This window comes from Pongo pygmaeus, chromosome 17, assembly GCF_028885625.2.
Source record: "Pongo pygmaeus isolate AG05252 chromosome 17, NHGRI_mPonPyg2-v2.0_pri, whole genome shotgun sequence".
Lineage (NCBI taxonomy): Eukaryota > Metazoa > Chordata > Mammalia > Primates > Hominidae > Pongo > Pongo pygmaeus.
The window spans coordinates 28,635,341-28,656,414 of record NC_072390.2 but is presented as its reverse complement, the minus strand read 5'-3'; the positions used below and the strand labels follow the sequence as shown (position 1 = coordinate 28,656,414).

The 21,074-nt window shown below is 40.0% G+C and overlaps 1 protein-coding gene across 1 annotated transcript in view; it reads left to right on the top strand.

Annotated features, from left to right (window-relative positions):
- LOC129019137 (putative uncharacterized protein encoded by LINC01387) overlaps positions 1-18,053 on the top strand; it is a 79,018-nt gene extending 60,965 nt beyond the window's left edge. The window contains exons 3-6 of the mRNA XM_054461434.2: positions 3,380-3,494; positions 16,211-16,267; positions 16,849-16,877; positions 17,935-18,053. Of these exons, the coding sequence (XP_054317409.2) occupies positions 3,380-3,494; positions 16,211-16,267; positions 16,849-16,877; positions 17,935-17,944 (211 nt within the window). The 3' untranslated portion in view covers positions 17,945-18,053. The remainder of the gene's footprint in view (positions 1-3,379; positions 3,495-16,210; positions 16,268-16,848; positions 16,878-17,934) is intronic.
- Positions 18,054-21,074: the final 3,021 nt, after the last annotated feature.

Below are 21,074 nucleotides of genomic sequence, written 5' to 3'. Positions count from 1 at the left end.
AGGTGGTAATATCACCTGAAGGGAGGCTATGGGAATCATATAAAATAACGCATTTAAAGTGCTTATTGAGCAGACACTGTATAAATAGTTTTTTTGAGACAAGAGTTTTGCTCTTGTTTCCCAGGCTGGAGTGCAATGGTGTGATCTCGGCTCACTACAACCTCCGCTTCCCGGGTTTAACTGATTCTCCTGCCTCAGCCTCCCAAGTAGCTGGGACTACAGGCTTGTGCCACCATGCCTGGCTAATTTTGTAATTTTAATAGAGACAGAGTTTCCCCATGTTGGCCAGGCTGGTCTTGAACTCCTGACCTCAGGTGATTTGCCCACCTCGGCCTCCCAAAGTGCCGGGATTACAGGTGTGAGCCACCGCGCCTAGCCTATATTTGGTTGTTTTCTTACTTAGGTCTCTCTTGCTCCCCAAAGAGTTTAAAGCATCTCTCCTTTAGAATCTCTCAGCAATCTTACACTCCATGTTGATATTATTGCATGTGAAGCTGGACAAATACCTACAGTGATCAGAACCTCAGCTGGAGCTTTAGGTGCAGCAAGGTAATTTTTACTTCCTTTATCTAAGAAAATTTAAGGAAAGTACAAGCCACTGAGCAAATGCTTAGTTGCTCCTGAGCACACAGCACTGCCTGTGTGCTTGATGGGGGAGGGGAAAGAGAGGGAAGGAGCAAGGAGCGGAAGCAGCACTACCTGCAACCGGGAGATTTGTTCTGGTTGCTATAGACGCTATAGAGGCAATGTTCAAAGTCATTGACAGTCTCTCTAGTCTTGTGACTTTCCCAAAGGTTTTAACTCATGACTTCAAGGGTATACTACACACCAGGGAATACGAGAACACTACATACTAAGCAATGCTTTCTCCCTGAGAGGCAAACATAGAAAAACCACAGTGAGACACTGGGTATCCAGAGGTATTTTTTGCAAACATTTGTTTCTACTGAGGGTCATTTGAGCTCCAGTTTGACCAAAAGTATTTTAGATAATCTTACATTTTACTTATTTTTTTCAGATCTTAAGCCACATAAATGTGTTCTCAATTTGAAGAGAAAAGTTATTCATTAGCTTATCTTTCAGTCAGCTTGCATGCACTTTCTGCTCAACTAATTGTCGTGTTTAGTGATTGCGTTTACAACATTCATAGAAATAAATGATGCATGCATTTCTTATGATGTAGTAAACTTTAGCTGAAGGCCTTCAAAATCTAACAGACACCACTGGCAAAACCTGAGCTGTTACAATTACAGGTCCAAGAAAGACCCATTCTATTTTATCTGTATAGTAAAAATTATAAAGAGAATTTCTATTTATTTATAATTCATTAGTGACTATACCTTGGGATCCCTAGAAGCTACGCATTTGTTTTCAAAGCCTCTCTGGGGTTTAAAAATCTCTTGAGTGAAGAAGGAATGCATCCCAGTTGTATGGAAAAGTTCCTTATCTTGGGTGGTCATTAATGGGATCAAAACAATGCCCAAAGTCTGCTTTGTTAGAAAAAAAAAAAAAAGACAGTCATGAGCCACACAGATGACATCGAACTTCAGCATTGTTAGTCAAACCTTGATGTTTCTCACTCTTAAATCTTAGTAGGAAATGTGAGTTAGTAAATACATGAAACGAAGTAATGATTCCTTGTTGTTGTTTCTATGATTCAAACAGAAAACTACTAATATTAGTGTTTCAGATACTTTTCTCTTTTTTTTCTTTTAATAAATTACCTAGGAGTAAGCTTGAAAGAGTAAGCAAGAGGCTGTCCACAGTGCGAAGTCACCCAGCAGAATGGGAGCAGCCTTGCAGAGACAGCGAGGCTCCATTCAGAGGCACCTGGGTGGATCGGCTCACCCTAGTTGGTGGCAGCTAGGAAAATGGGTCCCTAGTGCTCGGTGTTATTGGATCATGTAACCTTCCTGGTCACCATCACCAGTCCTGAGCTGGGACTGTAACTTAGGGTGTGGCATACAAGTGTAGAAACTTGAGCTTTAGGATCGGACAGGAAGACATTCTGGGAACCAAAATTGTATAAATCGAAAAGAAAAATGTTTTGGTATGACAGAGCAAAGTAATAGGTAGTACACTCTTTACAACTGAATGTCAAATGTCAACAAAATATGGAACCAATGGTAAAAACAAATGGATATACCTCAGCATATACTGTGTACTAGCTTTTTATGCTGACATATTGCAAATTTATTTGGGCCTCTCTCTGCTGCACAGCTGTTGATTTGTTTTGTTTTGTGATCTGATTCTTAAGTCTCTCTCCTCTCTCACTCTCTCTCTCTCCTTCTGATTGTTGAATTGTGGAAAATACTGAAACCCATCTCTAGTTCTAAAATTCCAGGATAATTGCTTCTTATCTATTCATGCAGATCATCTATTCACACAACTTATTATTAACATGCACGTAGTGAAAAATATTTCCGATTTACTACTTTTTGACACTCAGCCTTCTGTTCCTCAAATAATCAAGGTAATCATTCATTTTGAAGCATCCCCTATTCCCTTCATCCCCAAATCAATGTGTGTTTATGTTCCCTTTCCTAGGCCAGTGCCTCTGACTGGAAGTTCCTAGGCAGCCTGGATTCCACTCCATAGTAGTAGCATTGCAAGTTACTAATGCTCCCTAGGCCTGTTTCCTGGTCTTTGAAATGAGAGAACAATAACAATAAGAGTAATAGCTACCTGATGAGTTACTAGATTGACAGATATATAATGTCTAATATCTACCATGTTAGGCATAGTCCTAAGTGCTGCTCATAGATTGTCTAGTTCCTTCCTCATAGCTATCTTATTTACCTCTAAATGGGATACTGTTATTATCCCATTCAACATGTGGCAAAATTGACATTTAGAGAAGTGAGCTGACTTACCCAACTACACTCAGCTATTAGTAGTAAATGTGGGCCGGGTGCGGTGGCTCACGCCTGTAATCCCAACACTTTGGGAGGGTGAGGCGGGTGGATCACCTGAGGTCAGGAGTTCGAGACCAGCCTGACCAACATGGTGAAACCCTGTCTCTACTAAAAATACAAAATTAGCCAGGTGTGGTGGCGGGTGCCTGTAATCCCAGCTAATTGGGAGGCTGAGGCAGGAGAATTGCTTGAACCCAGGAGACAGAGGTTACAGTAAGCCAAGATCATGCCACTGCACTCCAGGTTGGGCAACAGAGTGAGATTCTGTCGAAAAAAAAAAAAAAAATTAAATGAGCAGCTGGGTATGAACTCTGGAAGTCTGCATCTCAGGTCCACCCTAATATCAGTATATTCCTATCATGAAACTATATTCATTATATTTGTAGCAGAGTATGTGATGCACAGTACTTGCTAAGTCAATGTTTATTAATTTATCTTTTTCATAACTTTATCATATTCCTTAGAATTCAACCCAGCCAGCAAGACGGAGGGCCTCCCAAATGCTGCGATCTGCTCCTTGCTGCTCTGCTGGGATGTCACTGCCCCCTGTGCGTTCCTGTGGGTGAGGTCTTCTCCCAGGTAATTGCTAGTTTACTTGTCTCTCCCACTAGCCTGTAAGTCCATTGAGAACTTATTAAGAACGGCATCTCTCTCAGCTCTGCGCCCTAAATGCCTAACACATTTTAGGGATTCCACAGAAACCTGGCGAACAAACGAGAGGACATATGAATGTCCTTCCCCTTTGATCATTCCCCTGGAGCAAGCAGTTTTCCCCACATTTCTCCCTGAAGCGAGGCTTCTCTCTGAGCATTGGCCTGCTGTCATCTCCTAGAGATCAATGATGATTTTAGAGATAATAAAGATAATAGAGATCTGGGATAGTATTTTTTTCTAACCAACTACAAACTCAACATTTTACTAGCAAAGCTCTGCATGTTTTTTGTTGTTGTTAAAGAACCAAACCATTTTAATGATTTTTAAAATAATGTTAAGGAAAACAAAATAGGTCTCTTTAAATGTTTTATCTAAAGTGAATAAATTTCTGCAAGTCCACAATCTTTATCCATGCTACAATGTCATCAGGATATTTGTTTTATTGTGTGTTTTGCAGTTTCTGGTAATAGCCCTCCCATGTTCTAGTGGTCTATTTTTACAATGTATCTTAGAAAAAGAGGGAGAACTGTATGTTTCTAGCAGACAGAGTTGAATACTGTCATATTCCCTAAAATTTTTTCATTTTGTTGAAACAATTCTGAGGCACGCACCATTAGATAGATTTATTATTAGCTCAACTGTTAGTCATTTGGATGCATGACACTATTGAGCTTAGTGGGAGTTGAGATGGCCAAAAATGACTCAGAATGAATTTGGAGGCAGCCAATCACAAACCAGGTCTCAAGAGCACTGTTGCCTGCTCTCAGTCTGCCAGCCTGAACCGCATCACCTCAGTCATCCCACAACTCTGGGATCACTGTCCTACTCAGTGGCCTGCAAAGTCAGCTGCCCAGATCCCAGCAGGAATGCAAGAAAGAAAATGTTAGAACTTCTATTTACGGTTACTTTAATACTTTATCAAAGAAAAAAATTTCAGCAAACTGAGTTTTAAAGATCAAATTGGCTTTTATCAGTGATTCATGAACTGGGCAGGATTTGGTCTACAGAATAGGCAGGCACTTTGCTGCATGTGGCACAGCAGTCATTTTTTGTAAGGTAGTTTGAACAGAAACAAGGAAACAGCAAGCACAAAAAGCGGAATGGTTAACATCAGGTTACCTTTCTTGAATAAGTTAAAGCAAAGGGGACTCCATCATAAAATGAGTGAGTCCATTTTGGACTAGTTTGTTGGGCTCTAATGCAGGAGCTCAGTCCAGATCGATGGCTGTATTAGGCTGTTTTCTGTTGCTTATAACACAATACTGAAAACTGGATAATTTATGTAAGAAAAGGAACTTACTTCCTACAGTTATGGAGGCTGAGAAGTTCAAGGTCAAGAGGCTGCATCTAGTGACAGTCTTCTTGCTGGTAAGGTCTCTTTGCAAAGTCCCCAGGTGGTGCAGTGTATCACATGACATGGAGCTGAGCATGGTGATGTGCTGGCTCAGGTCTCCCTTCCCCTTCTTATAAAGCCACCACTTCTCTTCCTGTGATAACCCATTAATCCATGAATAAATTAATCCCTTCTTGAAGGAAGAGCTCTCATGATACAATCACCACTTACATGCCCCATGTTTCTTTCTATTTTCTTTTTTTTTCATAGAGATAAGGTCTTGCTACATTGCCCAGGCTGGTCTCAAACTCCTGGACTCAAGCAATCCTCCTGCCTCAGCTTCCCAAAGTGCTGGGATTATAGGCATGAACCACTGCAACTGACCCCATGTTTCAATACAACCACATTGGGGAATAAGTTTCCTACACATGAAATAGAGGGGACACATTCAAACCATAGCAATGACCTTTCATAAATTTTATTTAACAACTTTTTTTTTTTTTGAGATGGATCTTGTTCTGTCTCCCAGGATGGAGTGCAGTGGCATGATCTCGGCTCACTGCAACCCCTGCCTCCCAGGTTCAAGCGATTCTCCTCACTCAGCCTCCCAAGTAGCTGGGATTACAGGTGCCTGACACCACACCTGGCTAATTTTTGTATTTTTAGTAGAGACGGGGTTTCACCATGTTGGCCAGGCTGGTCTCGAACTCCTGACCTCAAGTGATCCACCCACCTTGGCCTCCCAAAGTGCTGGGATTACAGGCGTGAGCCACCACGCCAGGCCTAACAACTTTTAAAGTTCCATTTTTGTGTATATTTTTAAATATACACAATATATTCAGAGAGTAATATATATTTATAGCTTATAAATAAATATACATGCATTAGAGATTCTCAAAACATTTCTATGAGTAGGTTGCATCCCTGATAGAAGAAAAAAAAGCAGATTTCAAGCAATGAAGAATGTATGAAAAGCTATAGGTCAACCAGAGAACCCGATGCATTTTATTGGCCAGGTGTGATGTGTGTAATTTTTTCGCCACAGACTGAGGCAGAGTGTGAGACATTTGCAAGTGGAAGAGCAGGAGATGGTGGGGCTCAAGTGACTAGGAGAGCAGGGGACTGGACATTTTGACAAGTAAGGAGACTACCTAGGCAAGGCAACTGGGAATCTACCCAAGCTAGTCTTTGTGAAAGATAATTCTGCTTCAATTTAATTTCCTTTGAAAGAAGAAGAAAGGTTTTCTTGGAAAATCATTGCAGATTATCTATGGAATTAGTAAATCTCTATCTTGAGTCCTATCTCTTTAAGTAAATTCTGAAATGGTTTAAATTCCCAAGCTTAATCTTTCAAGAAAATCTCCTGTATTGTCCTCACACTGCAGAATGTGTCTGTAAGGGGAAGAAATAAACTTAAAAAACAAATTCTTTTGTAATAATAGTCTTGAAACTCTTTATCTCTATTTGATGCCAAGGAGAGAGGGGGTGACTGCTTCCCAGGAGCCCTAGGGAGATGAGAACTCACAGGTTGTTTTCACGTTCATTTCTGCTGACCGAACATGAAGACATAGCTCTCTAATCCTGCCTGTGTGGGGGTCGGGGAGGGAGGTGTGCTGCAGTGAATGGGATGAAGTGAACTGGATCAGAATGTCACTGGATAGATTGGCTTCCCATTTTCTTTAGAAATAATCATTTGGAAAGCTAGTTAGTTGATGTATCAAATATTTTCCCTCAAGACTCAGACTCTCAGCCACTTATATATTTCCTTCCATTTATGCAATCACTTACCTTGCCTGAAATTCTATTACCTAAGGCAAAATTATTGAATAATAATTACTTACTCGAACTTTACTTTTCAAATAAAATAAAGACCATTGTTTTCATTTACGATTTCTGTTTGAAGTGGAAATTTTCTAGGTATATGAAACTAGGTATGTTTTTTTATTTTAAAATTGTGTGGTTTATTTTTAAAGGATGGTTCAGTGTCCCAAGGCCAGATATTTTGAACCTGGTTTCCCGTATTAAGCAGGAAGGAAATCTGCAGTTTAACCTCAAGTTATGCAGCCTCAGAGGTTTGAATTGAAATCAGGGCTAAAATAATATATATTATAAATGACAGAAACACCTCAATTGTCAGGGAATAAATCTCAGGGAAAGAGGAGAGAAACAGGGGGTCGAATCAACTGTAAGAACAATTTCCTCCCAATCTGTTGGACTATCAAAGCTATTTAACATGAAATGGCTAGGGACCTGATCATAATTAGAGCTATTCACTGCTAGGAACCTTGCATCATGGTTTAAGACATGAATAAACGAGTCTTGGTATAACACCATGCAAAGAAAAATTTTAAAACCCCGACAGCCTTTCAAGACAATTAAATCTACATTTTATGAATGGACAAAGAGGAAGATGTTAATACAGAAAAGGCCATGGCCAAACATTCACCTTTGGGCCCACTTAGCATTCTGCTCATCAAGACACTTTTCTTTGGAAGATTGATGACTGGTTGATATAAATTCAAATAAAATAAGACTTATTGCTGGGTTCTGATAGATGCCTTCGAAATGCACTGGGAAAACCACTATTTTATTTGTCTGTTTTCTCATACTTAAACAATATAGTTAAAAAACAAAAGCCTGCTATGATAGGATGAGAAGGAAACAAACAGAGTCTGTTGAAACTTTCAAGCTAAACATTCTGCCTTTAAGAGAGTAGGAGTATTTGATGGTCTTCCAAACACAGGGGCTACAAGGAGAATTGGCTAGAAATGATTAAACCAGATGTGTATGCTTTTCAATCTTAAGAAGAGACCATCCACACATACTTTCCCTGAATTATAAATTTTATTTTACCTTCATCCATTTCCTAAGGCTTTGATCTGTCCTCTACCCCTCCTAAAAATCATTTAATATGTATCGAGGAGCATGCAGGTACAAAAATGGACTGGCTGAGTGGCAGAGAGATGATAGCAGCTCCCAGCCGAAATGGCTCTATGCTTTCTGAGATCAACATTTAACACATGAATAAGAAGGCTACAATCCATGGCAGGATGAGTCTAGAGGGAATAGAGGCTTTCACTTACCCTGTTCCATCATGCATGGGCAATTTTATAGCCACAGACTGTGTTTAAAACTTCTAAGCTTATCTCCGCATTAGTAGTTAGAAGATCCATTATTTGGCTGCTTCTAAAAATAGGTGTTTTGTTGTCCCTCAACTATAAACAGGTTAGCCTTTACAGGGGAAAGCACTGTGATAGAATGACCCTCTCTGAACTTCCCTGGTGTAGAACTAAAGCAGCTGAAATAGAAGAAAGCACCACTTAGAACCACATGTCAGGAGTACGTCAATATTCTCTCCATATTTTCAGAAATGCAGCTTGCCCTCTGACAAGCTAAGGAACTTAGCTGCATGTTTTTACTTAAACTCTGTCTTCCAAGCCATCCTCATTCCCCCTTTCTTCCTCTCTGAACAAAGATTTATTGAGGGCATATTATGTCCCAAGCAATGTGCCAGGGGCGAGAAAGTTCATATGCCCTAATGCCAAGTGAATGGGAGCATATTACAGGTCATCCTTATTGCCATCTGATGCTCCACATCACTGGTGGGATAGGTATGTTGGTCCTTGTTCACGTGGAAGGACATAGTTCCAGGTGTATTGCTGAAGTTATGGAATAGGAAAGCGTTCTGAAGCCTGGGCTTTTACTACCCACACCTCCTACTTTATCCCCTCGTCCCATCAAGTCAGGCATCAAAGGTTGCCTATTCACACCCCTTAAGTCTCCCTCCAATCCATTCTCTCTTCCCTGCCAGTCTTGAGTTTCGTTTATTATTGATTCTGGAGACTGAGTATCTCCCGTTCCATCTGCTCTGTCTCCTTTAGTCGGCCTTGCACATGACCACCACAGCAATCTCCCATTGGCAGCGATGGAGGAGGCATTTCTTTTCTGGTTGTCCAGATTCTCCTTGATGTGGCCTAATTTATCATTCCAGTAGAAACTCTGACTGCCCTCTAACAGGCAACACAATGCTTAGTTTATCTTTAATCACATTGTCTTTTTTCCCTTTTCTGTGCCTTTCTTCATTGGATTCCTATCTTCCAGTGACTTGCCCACCCAAGTTAGTGCATGGCTTCTGGTCTCCCAGAATCCCTCATACAGACCTCTCTTACAGCACTTAGCACAAGGAATTATAAATGTTGCTCGTGTTTCTGTCTCCCTACTAATGCAATATCAGATTTTTAAGAATAAGAACTTTCTATTACCAGCCAATGACAGAGTCCCTGGTTTAGAGCGGCATTCAGTGTATGTGAAGAAATCCCCCAATACTAACTGAGGAGTCAGAACTCACTCAAAACAGCATTGTTTTTGTAACAATGGGTGTTTTAAAAAATACCATTTCTGAGGACTGGGACAAGATGGCCAACTAGATGCAGCCAGGAAGTGCTGCTCCCACTGAGAGAGACCAAATTATTGAGTAAACCACCATAATTTGAGCAGATCTTTGGAGAAAGATGTTGAGAGTGGATGAGAAGGCAACACTGAAGGTGAGGCTAAAAAGGAAGGAAGCTGGGATCTCTGTACAAGGTACCGGGATGCCAGGGCCAGTTCCCTACCCCAAATGTATCCTGGGAAAGGGGGGAGTGAGGGAACTGAAGGATGACTCACTCTCATCACAGACCTTTGGGATCTTAGCTACAGGTGACCCTGCACCCCCCATGGATGTGTGAGCTGGCAGGGGTTTCTCCCGGGAAGCAGGCAGAGACAGCCCTTTGGGTGGCATGGAGCCTGGAAGCTCTTGCACACTGGGCAACTCCAGGGGAAAGTGGCCATAAATGCTCATCCCCCAGGGCTCCCCACTCCCATCAGGGAGGCATGGACCCCAGCTGACCTCAGAGCCAGGAGAGAGTGGGGCCAGCTTCCCTGTGGGACTGGGGTACATCTGCTCTGAAAGGCCACCTGCCTGCCAGCCCCTCCCAAGGTTCATACCTAGCCACCTTGCAGAAGCAGATGCACAGTGCAGCTCTGCAGCTCTGCCTGTGTTGCTGCACTGGAGTATTTTCCTGGTGGCCCAGGAGCACATCAGATTCCCTAGTGCAGCCAGAACCCAAACCCAAGCTACAGGACATCCTGGTGCCTCCAGGGCTGCAACACGCAACGTGGGAGTACAAAGCGGAGATCTGTGGCTGGCACTTGAGTGAGAGAGGAGCTCCCCACCTTCAGAGCACTGAGATGGGCGAGATGCATTGGTTCCTGGGCCAGGGCAGGAGCAGGGCATGCCTGTCTCCACATGGTGGTCTAGAAAGAATGTGGCATATCTCCCTGCTGCAGCCTCTGCCCAAGAGGGGCCTGTGGCCCAGAACACCTAACAAAAGAAACAGAGGCATAGTGTCAGGGATCAGAGGGGCTACCTAAAGGCTCAGGAGTGGACCTGGTGAGCACACCTGTGAACGTGAAAAGGACAAAAGAGCTGCATGGCTGGGTATTAACCTAGCTACTGGCCACTATTCTTAAGCTCCATCGACTAGATCACAGGCCAAACTACAACATGAAAAATTTATCTTGCTAATATATACAGCCATGAAACCAAGTGCAAGAATTCACACATACATGAAGATCCTGTACAGAGCCATGACCCTCTGAAAGCATCCAGAAATGAAGCCAACAGACTATACTCAACTTACACCACAATTAAAGGAACACCAATACCCCCCACCCCAGATAAGAAAGAATTGGCACAAGAACTCTGGCAACCCAAATAGCCAGAGAGTCCCCTTGCCTTCAAGTGAGTCCACTAGCTCCCCAGCAATGGTTCTTAACCAGTCTGAAATGATTGAAATGACAGATGTAGAAGTCAGAATCTGGATGGCAAGCAAACTCACTGAGATTCAGGAGACAGTTGAAACCCAATTCAAGGAATCCAAAGAACCCATTAAAACAATCCAAAAGCTGAAAGATGAAATAGCCATTGTGAGAAAGAACCAATCTGAATTTCTAAAGCTGAAAAACTCACTATAAGAATTTTATAACACAATCAGAAGTATTAATATAAGAATATACAAGCAGAGGAAAGAATCTCAGAGCTCAAAAACCAGTTATTTGAATCAATTCAATCAGACAAAAATAAAGAAAAAAGAATTAAGAAAAATGAACAAAACCCCTGAGAAATATGGGATTGTGTAAAAAGATCAAACCTATGATTCACTGGCATAGCTGAAAGAGGAAAGACAATAGGCAACTTGAAAAATATATCTTATGATATAGTCCGTGAAAATTTCCTTAGTCTTACTAGAGAGGTTGATATGCAAATCCAAGAAATACAGAGAACCCCAGCTAGATACAATAAAAGATGACCATCCCCAAGGCACATAGTCATCAGATTCACCAAGGCTAATGCAAAAGAAAAAAATCTTCAAGGAAGCTATAGAGAAGGGTCGGGTCACATACAGAGGGAATTTCATCAAGCTAGCAGCAGACCTCTCAGCAGAAACCTTATAAGCAAGAAGGGATTGGGGGCCTATTTTCAGCATCCTTAAAGAAAAGAAATTTCAACCAAGAAGTCCATATTCTGCCAAACTAAGCTTCATAAGTGAAAGAGAAATAAAATTCTTCTCAGACAAGCAAATGCTGAGGGAACATATCTTAACCAGACCAGCCTTATAAGAGGTCCTTAAGGAAGCACTAAACATGGAATCCAAAAAAATGATACCTGCTACCACAAAAACACACCTAAGCACACAGCCCACAGGCACTACAAAGCAACTATGTGATCAAGTCTACATAACAACAAGCTAACAACAAAATGACAGGACCAAAATCACAGATATAAATACTAACCTTGAATCTAAATGGGCAAAATTCCTCACTTAAAAGACAAAGTATGACAGGTTGGATAAGAAAACAAGACTCAACCATCTGTTGTCTTTAAGAGATCCATCTCACATGTAATGGCACCCACAGGCTCAAAGTAAAAGGAAGAGGAAAGACTCGTCATGCAAGCAGAAAACAAAAAAAGAGCAGACATTGCTGTTCCTGTATTAGATAAAACAGACTTTAAAACAATAAAAATTAAGAAGGACAAGGAAAGGCATTCCATAATGATAAACGGCACAATTCAACAAGAAGCCTTAACTATCCTAAATATAGATGTACCCAATATTGGAACACCCAGATTCATAAAACAAATTCTTCTTAGCCTACAAAAAGATTTAGACAACCACACAATAGTGGGAGACCTCAACACCCCACTGGCAGCATTAGACAGATCATCAAGGCAGAAAACTAACAAAAAAAAAATGGGACTTGAACTTGACACTTGAACAATTTGACCTAATAGAGATCTACAGAACATTCCACCCAACAACCACATACATTCTTCTTATCTGCACACAGAACATATTCTAAGATTGACCACATGCTAAGTCATAAAGCAAGTTTCAATACATTCAAAATAGTTGAAATCATACCAAGCACACTCTCAGAGCACAGTGCAATAAAAATAGAAGTTGATATCAAGCAGATCTATCAAAACTATAAAAATACATGGAAATTAAACAACATGCTCCTGAATAATTCCTGGATGAACACTGAAATTAAGGCAGAAACAAAAAGTTATTTGAAATTAATGAAAATAGATACACAACTTACCAAAATCTCCAGGATGCAGCCAAAGAAGAGTTAAGAGGAAAGTTTATAGCCCCAAATACCTTTATCAAAGGGTTAGAAAGATCTCAAAGTAACAATCTAATTGTGCAACTGAAGGAATTGAAACAAAAAGAATAAACCAACATCTAAGCTAGCAGAAGAAAATAAATAACTAAAATTAGAGAACTTAATAAAATTGAGATGCAAAAATTTCTACAAAAGATCAATGAAGCCAAAGTTGATTATACAAAAAAAAGGTTGATAGACTGTTAGCTAGGTTAACAAAGAAAAAAGATAAGATCCAAATAAGTACAATCAGAAATGACAAACATGACATTACAACTGATTCTACAGATATACAAAAGATCCTCAGAGAATACTATGAACTCTATATACACACATTAAAACATTTAGAGGAAATAGATACATTCCTGGAAACACACAATCTCCCAAGATTGAATCAGGAAGAGACTGAAATACTGAATAGATCAATATTGAGCTCTGAAATTGAGTCAGTAACTTAAAAAAACCTACCAACCAAAAAAACCCCTGAACCAGTCAGATTCACAGCCTAATAGTACCAAATATATAAAGAAGAACTAGTATCAATCCTCCTGAAACTATTCCAAAAAATCAAGGAGGAGGGACTCCTCTCTAACTCTTTTATGGAGCCAGCATCAGCCTACTGCCAAAATATGGCTGACATGACAAAGAAAAAAAACTTCAGGCCAACATCCCTGATGAACATAGATGCAAAAGTCCTCAACAAAATGCTAGCAAATTGAATCCAGTAGCACATCAAAAAGTTAATTCACCATGATCAAGTAGCTGTATTACTGGGATGCAAGGTTTGTTCAACATACACAAATCAATAAATATGATTCACCACATAACAGAATTAAAAGCAAAAACTATGTGATCATCTCAATAGATGCACAAAAAGCTTGCAATAAAATCCAATATCCCTTCATCATAAAAACCCTCAACAGACTGGCTAGAGAAGGAACGTACCTCAAAATAATAACAGTCATCTATGCCAAACACACAGCCATCATCATACTGAACAGGCAGAAGCTGGAACCATTCCCCTTGAGAAATGGAGCAAGGCAAGGAGCCCACTCTCCCCACTCTTATTCAACATTGTACTGGAAGTCCCAGCCAGAGCAATCAGGTAAGAGAAAGAAAGAAAAGGCGTCCAAATAGCAAAAGAAATCAAACTATCTGATATGGTTCCATACTTAGAAAACCCTAAAGACTCTATCAAAAGACTACTAGAACCAATAAGTGATATTAGCAAGGTTTCAGGATACAAAGTCAATGTACAAATATCAGTAGCATTTCTATACACCAAAATGTCCAGGCTGAGTCAAATGAAGAACATGATCCCATTTATAATAGCCACAGAGAAAATGAAATATCTAGGAATATAACTAACAAAGGAGGTGAAAGATCTATACAAGGAGAACTACAAAACGCAGCAGAAAGAAATCAGAGATGACACAAAAATATGAAAAAATATCCCATGCTCATGGATTAGAAGAATCAATATCTTTAAAATGGCATACTTCTCACAGCAATGTACAGATTCAATGCTATTCCTATCAAACTACTAACATTATTCTTCACAGAATTAGAAAAATCTATTCTAAAATTCATATGGAACCAAAAAAGAGCCTGAATAGCCAAAACACTCCTAACCAAAAGGACCAAAGCTGGAGGCATCACACTACCTGAGTTTACTCAAGGCTTCAGTGACCAAAATATCATGGTATTAGCACAAAAACAGACACACGGACCAATGGAACAAAGTAAGCAACTCATAAATAAAGCCACACACCTACAACCATCAGACCTTTGACAAGGCCAGCAAAAACAAGCAATGGGAAAAGGACACTCTATTCAATAAATGGTGCTGGGATAACTGGCCAGCCATATGCAGAAGAATGAAACAAAACCCTTACTTTTTACCATATACAAAAATTAACTTAAGATTAATCAGGCTGAGCATGGTGGCTCATACCTGTAATCCTAGCACTTTGGGAGGCAAGGTGGGTGGATCACAAGGTCAAGAGATTGAGACCACCCTGGCCAACATGGTGAAACCCCATCTCTACTAAAAATACAAAGATTAGCCTGGTGTGGTGGCACACTCCTGCAGTCCCAGCTACTCGGGAGTCTGAGGCAGGAGAATCACTTGAATCCAGGAGAAGAGGAGGTTGCAGTGAGCCAAGATTGCGCCACTACACTCCAGCCTCGGCGACAGAGACAGACTCCATCTCAAAAAAAAAAAAAAAAAAAAGATAGATCAAAGATTCAAATTAAATGTAAGACCTCAAACTATAAAAATTCTAGAGGAAAAGCTAGGAAATACCCTTGTTAACATTGGCCTTGGTTATGAATGCATGGCCAAGTGCCCAAACAAGATTGTTACAAAAACAAAACTTGACAAGTGGGACCTAATTAAACTAAAGAGCTTCTGCACAGCAAAATAAACCATCAACAGAGTAAACAGACAACCTATAGAACAGGATAAAATATTCACAAACTATGCATCTGACAAAGGTTAATATCCAGAATCTATAAGAACTTTAAACAAATCAACAAGCAAAAGACAAATAACTCCATTAAAAAGTGGGCAAAAGACAAGAAAAGACACTTCTCAAAAGAAGACATGCTAGTGAACAACAAATATATGAAACATGCTCATCATCACTAGTAATCAGAGAAGTGCAAATAAAAACCACAGTGAGATTTCATCTCATACCAGTTAGAATGGCTATTATTAAAAAGACAAAAAACAACAGATGCTGGCAAGACTGCAGAGAAAAGGGAAGGCTTATACACTATTGGTGAGAATGTAAGTTAGTTCAGCCACTATGGAAAGTAGTGTGGAGATTTCCCAAAGAACTTAAAACGGAGCTACCATTTGACCCAGCAATCCCATTACTGGTTATATACTCGAAGGAGTATATGTAGATCATTAGACCAAAAAGACGCATGTACTTGTATGTTAATCGCTGTGATACTCACAATAGCAAAAACATGAAATCAACCCAAGTGCTCATTAATGGTGGATTGGATAAAGAAAATGTGGTACATATACATCATGGAATACTATGCAGCCATTAAAAAGAATGAAATCATGTCCTTCGCAGCAACCTGGATGGGTCTGGAGGCCATAATCCTAAGTGAATTAATGCAGAAATGGAAAACCAAATACCAAATGCTCTTACTTATAAGAGGGAGCTAAACATTGAGCACATGTGGACATAAACAAGGGAACAATAGACACTGTAACTCCCAAAAGTAGGGGGAGGGAAGAAGGCATGGATTGAAAAACTGCCTATTGGGTACTATGCTCAGAACCTGGGTCCAACATACTCATGTAGCAATCCTACACATGTACCCTACACATGTACATGTTTTAAAAACATTTCTTTTAGTATTATAATAACTCATAGGAAGTGTGGTATCATATAGTACAGAAAATCAATGGTGTATTTCCTGAAAACAGAATTATTCATCCTAGCTCCTAGACTGTAAATATCACTTCAGTTTTGGCTCAGATAAGTTTATCTTTAATCAATAACAAGCTGTTGGAAAGAAAGAATGGATAAATGAACATGTGGAATTTAATTGCTTGAGATGTTTACTTTCCCCAAAATAGAAGCGAGACAATGAACAGGACCGAAGTGAATTCATTGGCCAGACCCTCAAACTGTTGGTGAGTATCACCACCAAAGATCTGCGGGCAGTGTGTGTTGGGGAGTGTTTAATAACCAGCTCTCCAGGATAAAACAAAAAAGCCCAGTTTGTGGTATTTGCCAATTTCCAAAGTGTAAATACTCCTGCTATGCTACCAATGCAAAGTCACTGAACATGGAGTTGGGAACTGGATCCAGTCAACTCCAGCATATCAGGCCTAGTACTGCAATGGCCAGTATTGCTACAGTCTGCTGTGCACTCATTGGAAGCTCCAGAAATCCTGTCTTTCTGTGTGTTGTCGTTGTCATTATTTGTTTGTTTTGGTTAAGAGGTTGGAGTTTAATGTCAGACCAATCTGGCAAGAACACTGGCTCTGCCATAGAGGTTTGATGCTGGGTAAGTTGCTTAAACGCTCTAAACCTGGGCCTCCTCATCTGCAGATAAGACTGGTAAGTCTAGTGGCAACCTTATAAGGTTGTTAGAGAAACACATAACACATGCAAAGGGTTTTACTAGTACCTGGCACTTACTGAGTGTTTAGCAAATATTGTCTGTTGATGATGATGATGCTAATAATAATATTCCTCGGTTCACATGCAGGTGAAGAGGAACGTTTCCTTGGAATTAAGGTACTGAGTTTTGGTGTTAGTGTCATTTGTAGCTTCCTGGCTTGTTCCTTTTGATCTCTCCATGCTGCCTGTTACTGTTTATCAGACTGATCCTGAGATCCCTTTTGTCTCATTCTTCATCTCTACCTTCTGTGGATCTCTGGGTGCTGATTTGTTGCACCAATTTTTACAACATACTTTTGTTATATATGTTTTCTTACTTTTTGACTTTCATTCACTTGGCTAGTCTCATCACTGCCCAAATCCCTTGATTTGGAAGAGTACTCTAAACATTTTATCAAAAATATACAGCTGATCATTTTTTTCTGAAAAAAAATCATTCTCAGTAATTATCATCATTTTCCATTTTTATCAACTCTAATCTTTAGAGTTTCTATGCTATCTCATTTAATCTCTAGGTAGGTATGACTATTCTCAACATATACTTGAAGACACTGAGGCATACAGATGTTAAGTAATTTGCAATAGGCCACACAGCTTGTGGGAAGTTGAAATGTTTAAAATGAGATCAGAACCTTGGTATACTTGCCTCTGCAGCCTGCACTTCCTTCGTCTGAGCTCTATTCAGCCCCTATTTATAACTGTGGTAAAATAATTCCGTTCTGAAATACGCTTAACATCATATGGATTCAATTAACTGCAATCTGATGTAACGCTAAAATCTTCTATTATGATATTTTCCACTTAGAGTTTGTTCTCTACCATTTTGTTACAGTTAGAATCATCAAGCAGCTTATTAATGATACAATGAGTGAGTAAGTGGTGAAGGAATGGTGAATAGAAAGTAAAAAGAAATTTAAACCATGTTCTCATCAGTAGACATCAAAGGTCTGTATCTTATCCATAATTGAGTTGAAGATACAATAAGAGTATTAGCCACAGCAGACGTTAGGTAGACTGAACTTAAGATGTTCTTGTGCTATGTAAAACATGCTTAATTTCAAAACTCAGAAATTGCCTAATGAAAAATGTAACCAGTAAGAGGTGGGGAAAGTCCATTTCTATTATGGGAGAGGAACAGAATACAACTATTAGCAATATTCTTGTTTCTTTGCAGCTGCCGCTAAGTAAAGGTCAAGGCACGGGGCAGCTGGATGTCCGTGTGGATCCTGCAAATGGAGAGGCTCTGCTGTGGAAACAGAATGGAACTTAACCTCAGCTAAAACAGTGGTGGAGAGCAGAGTGATTTTCTAAATAATTAAGTTTTTTCTTTTACATACATTAAGCCATACACACAGCCTGAGGCATTGACATTTTAATTATTTTAATCAGTCTTTGATGACCTCCTAGGGTTTCAGGTTTTTGTTTTGTTTTGTTTTGTTTTTTCAGATGGAGTCTGGCTCTGTAGCCCAGGCTGGAGGGCAATGGCGCGATCTTGGCTCACTGCAACCTCCACCTCCCGGGTTCAAGCGATTCTCCTGCCACAGCCTCCCAAGTAGCTACAGGCATGTACCACCATGCCCTGCTAATTTTTTGTATTTTTGGTAGAGACAGAGTTTCACCATGTTAGCCAGGATGGTCTCGATCTCCTGACCTCATGATCCGCCAACCTCGGTTTGAGCTTTTTTGAGGAACCCAGTCATGAGTTCCAACTGCTCATATTTGCCTGACCCTCCAGTCAAGGGCCTGCTGTGCTAGTTCTTTTTCCCCCTGCATTTTCCCCAGAAGACTCAGAACCTACTGTGTAGCAGGCACTGCACCAAGCACTTTGCTATGTTTCCTCTTTAAATCTTCTCAGTAACCCTATGAAGGAGGTCTCCTTTTACAGTAGAGAGAGCAGAGGTGCCAAGAGATTAAGGAGGTTGCTTAAGGCCAAAGAGCAAGGATCTGGCAAACTTGAGATGGCTCTTTGGATCTGTACATCTGTGCACTTGTCTTTGCAAAAATGTTCATTGGCCACCACCAATTTTCTTACCTGACTGTAGGCCAAAGAATGCACGTTTTGCATATTCTGCATAGAGTTTACATTCAATTTCTTTTCCAAATTTTTTTTAAAAGACCTTAGGAAGACATCACAAATTTTATTTCTTTTACGCTTTTCTCTTGTCGAATCTCTTTCTCTCCCTCTTTGACAGCTTTATTGCACAGGTTTAAGTAGTCTCACTACCTGTGAGAATTTGATAAGAAATCAGAGATAATAATTGAGAAAGCATTCACGGCCCATTAGTCATTTTCTAAGTAAATAGTTACTCCCAGAAATGCCATCATTCTGGAACCTACTTCTTCACAGATGAGACCATATGAGCGAATCCATAAAAGCATTTTTGGCCCTGAATCCTCAGAGGAGAAGTATGATGGGGTGATGCAGAAATGTTCTTAGAATTATCAACATTTGTTACTGTAGAATAGCCATTGTTTTTTACATTGGGAATACTCATGTGCCAGAAGAAAAAGAATGGTTATTATTGTACAACACAAGAAAGATATTTAAAATAGAAGGGGATCCGACTATATCTTCTATATATTATCTTGGCTATTAATGCAACTTCATGGTTGGGTTGTGAGAAGCTATGCTTGGTCTTGTTCTTTAATATTTAATAGAACTCTGATTTTTAAAACTGAAGAGTTAAGATGGGTCCAAGTAAAATAAAATCAAATAGAGTAACATCTTTATTGCAAAAGATTATTTGTAGTGTAGACACGTGCACGTGCACGCGTACACACACACGCACATACATTTTTACAGCTTTATTAAGTGGGAAATGTTATCAAGGCATGACTAGATCCTTGTTATGACTCTTTTTGTTTTAATCTTATGCTGTTAAACTCACAAGAATCTCTCTCTATACACCCATTTTAAAGGAGGGGCAGTGGTGAAGGTGAGAGGGGTTGATAGTCACGGATTGCTAACTGGCAAAGTTGCTTGGATTCTCTTTGTTTACATTTTCTAAATGTCAGCAGTGTGCCCAGTTCCCTGTTCTGAATGCTGCTCCCAACCGGCTGCTCTACAAGCACAGGGTGTACATGAGTAACAGAGACAATCTCAGAAAACCTTGGGAAGTCCAGTTCCTCCAGCTGGCCCTCAGGGTCATTGAAAGTGAAGGCTATAGAGCCAAGGGCAGAAGGCAAGGGATGGAGAAGGCTGATTCAGTGCACTCTGGGAAATTCACGGAGGTGACTTACTAACTGTGGTACTCTGTCTTGTAGGTGCCTTACCAAAAAAATTAAGTAAATCCAATCCTTTCCACCTCCAAGGTCACCAGCTTATTGTAATGCCAGTCGCCTGTACTTGTGTTTTATTTACTTCCTTCTTTCAAGTGTTCCCATGTTGAACAGTGTACATATCTTGATCATGCATTTCTTCACTGGTTTAACAAGCAGGTGTTGGGAACCAGGGGCTACATGCCTTTTATTAGGTTGATGCAAAATGAATTGTGCTTCTTGCCGTTACATTTAATGTCAAAAATCGCAAAATTATTTTTGCACCAACCTAATACAATCTTGCAGTATAAGTCCAAGGTAGCTCATGTTCCTGTGTGTGTGTATGTGTGTGCGTGCGCGTGTGTGTGTGTGTTGGAGGTGCATGTGTGTGTACCTACAAATAGAAGAGTTTGCTAATACAGCTTTGGAACAACCAAAGAGAGTTCTCAAGGCCATTTAAACCTCAGGGAAGTGAATTTCCTCTGCAAACAGGTAACCAAAACAAATCTGAACTTCCAGAGTTGCAAATGCATAGAGTAGGAGGCAGCAATTTAGTTAAAAATTCAAGCCATTACCTTGTGTTTCTGTTTCCTAAGGAATGTGTGCTCCGGAAGAGAAAACATTAGTATCCTATCCATCAAAGTAGGGAACACATTGTTTTATCTCTTTCCCTAGAAGTTTCAGGAATTTCCATTATATCCTGTGGGAATTGAAATATCCTTCAGAGATAATCTGCTGTGTGTTTTATCCTCTATCTTATCGACCATACATTCTTTACGCATTTGCTTATATCATGAAAGGCATCTTTATTTAAAAGTGATACTGTTTAGAAATGAATAGTTGGACATCAGTTGACATCTCTTCTCTCACTTAAAATATTTATAGCCAGAAAAACTTGTGTTTCATAACATCTGCTTGGACTTCTGATTCATAATGATTTAAATATATGATTACTACAAGATTAGCTGCAGAAACTAATGGCTTATCCATCTGATTTGATGTATTTTAGGCATGAATGGCTCCCCTCCCCGAGTCATGTGTACATCTGAGTTATAC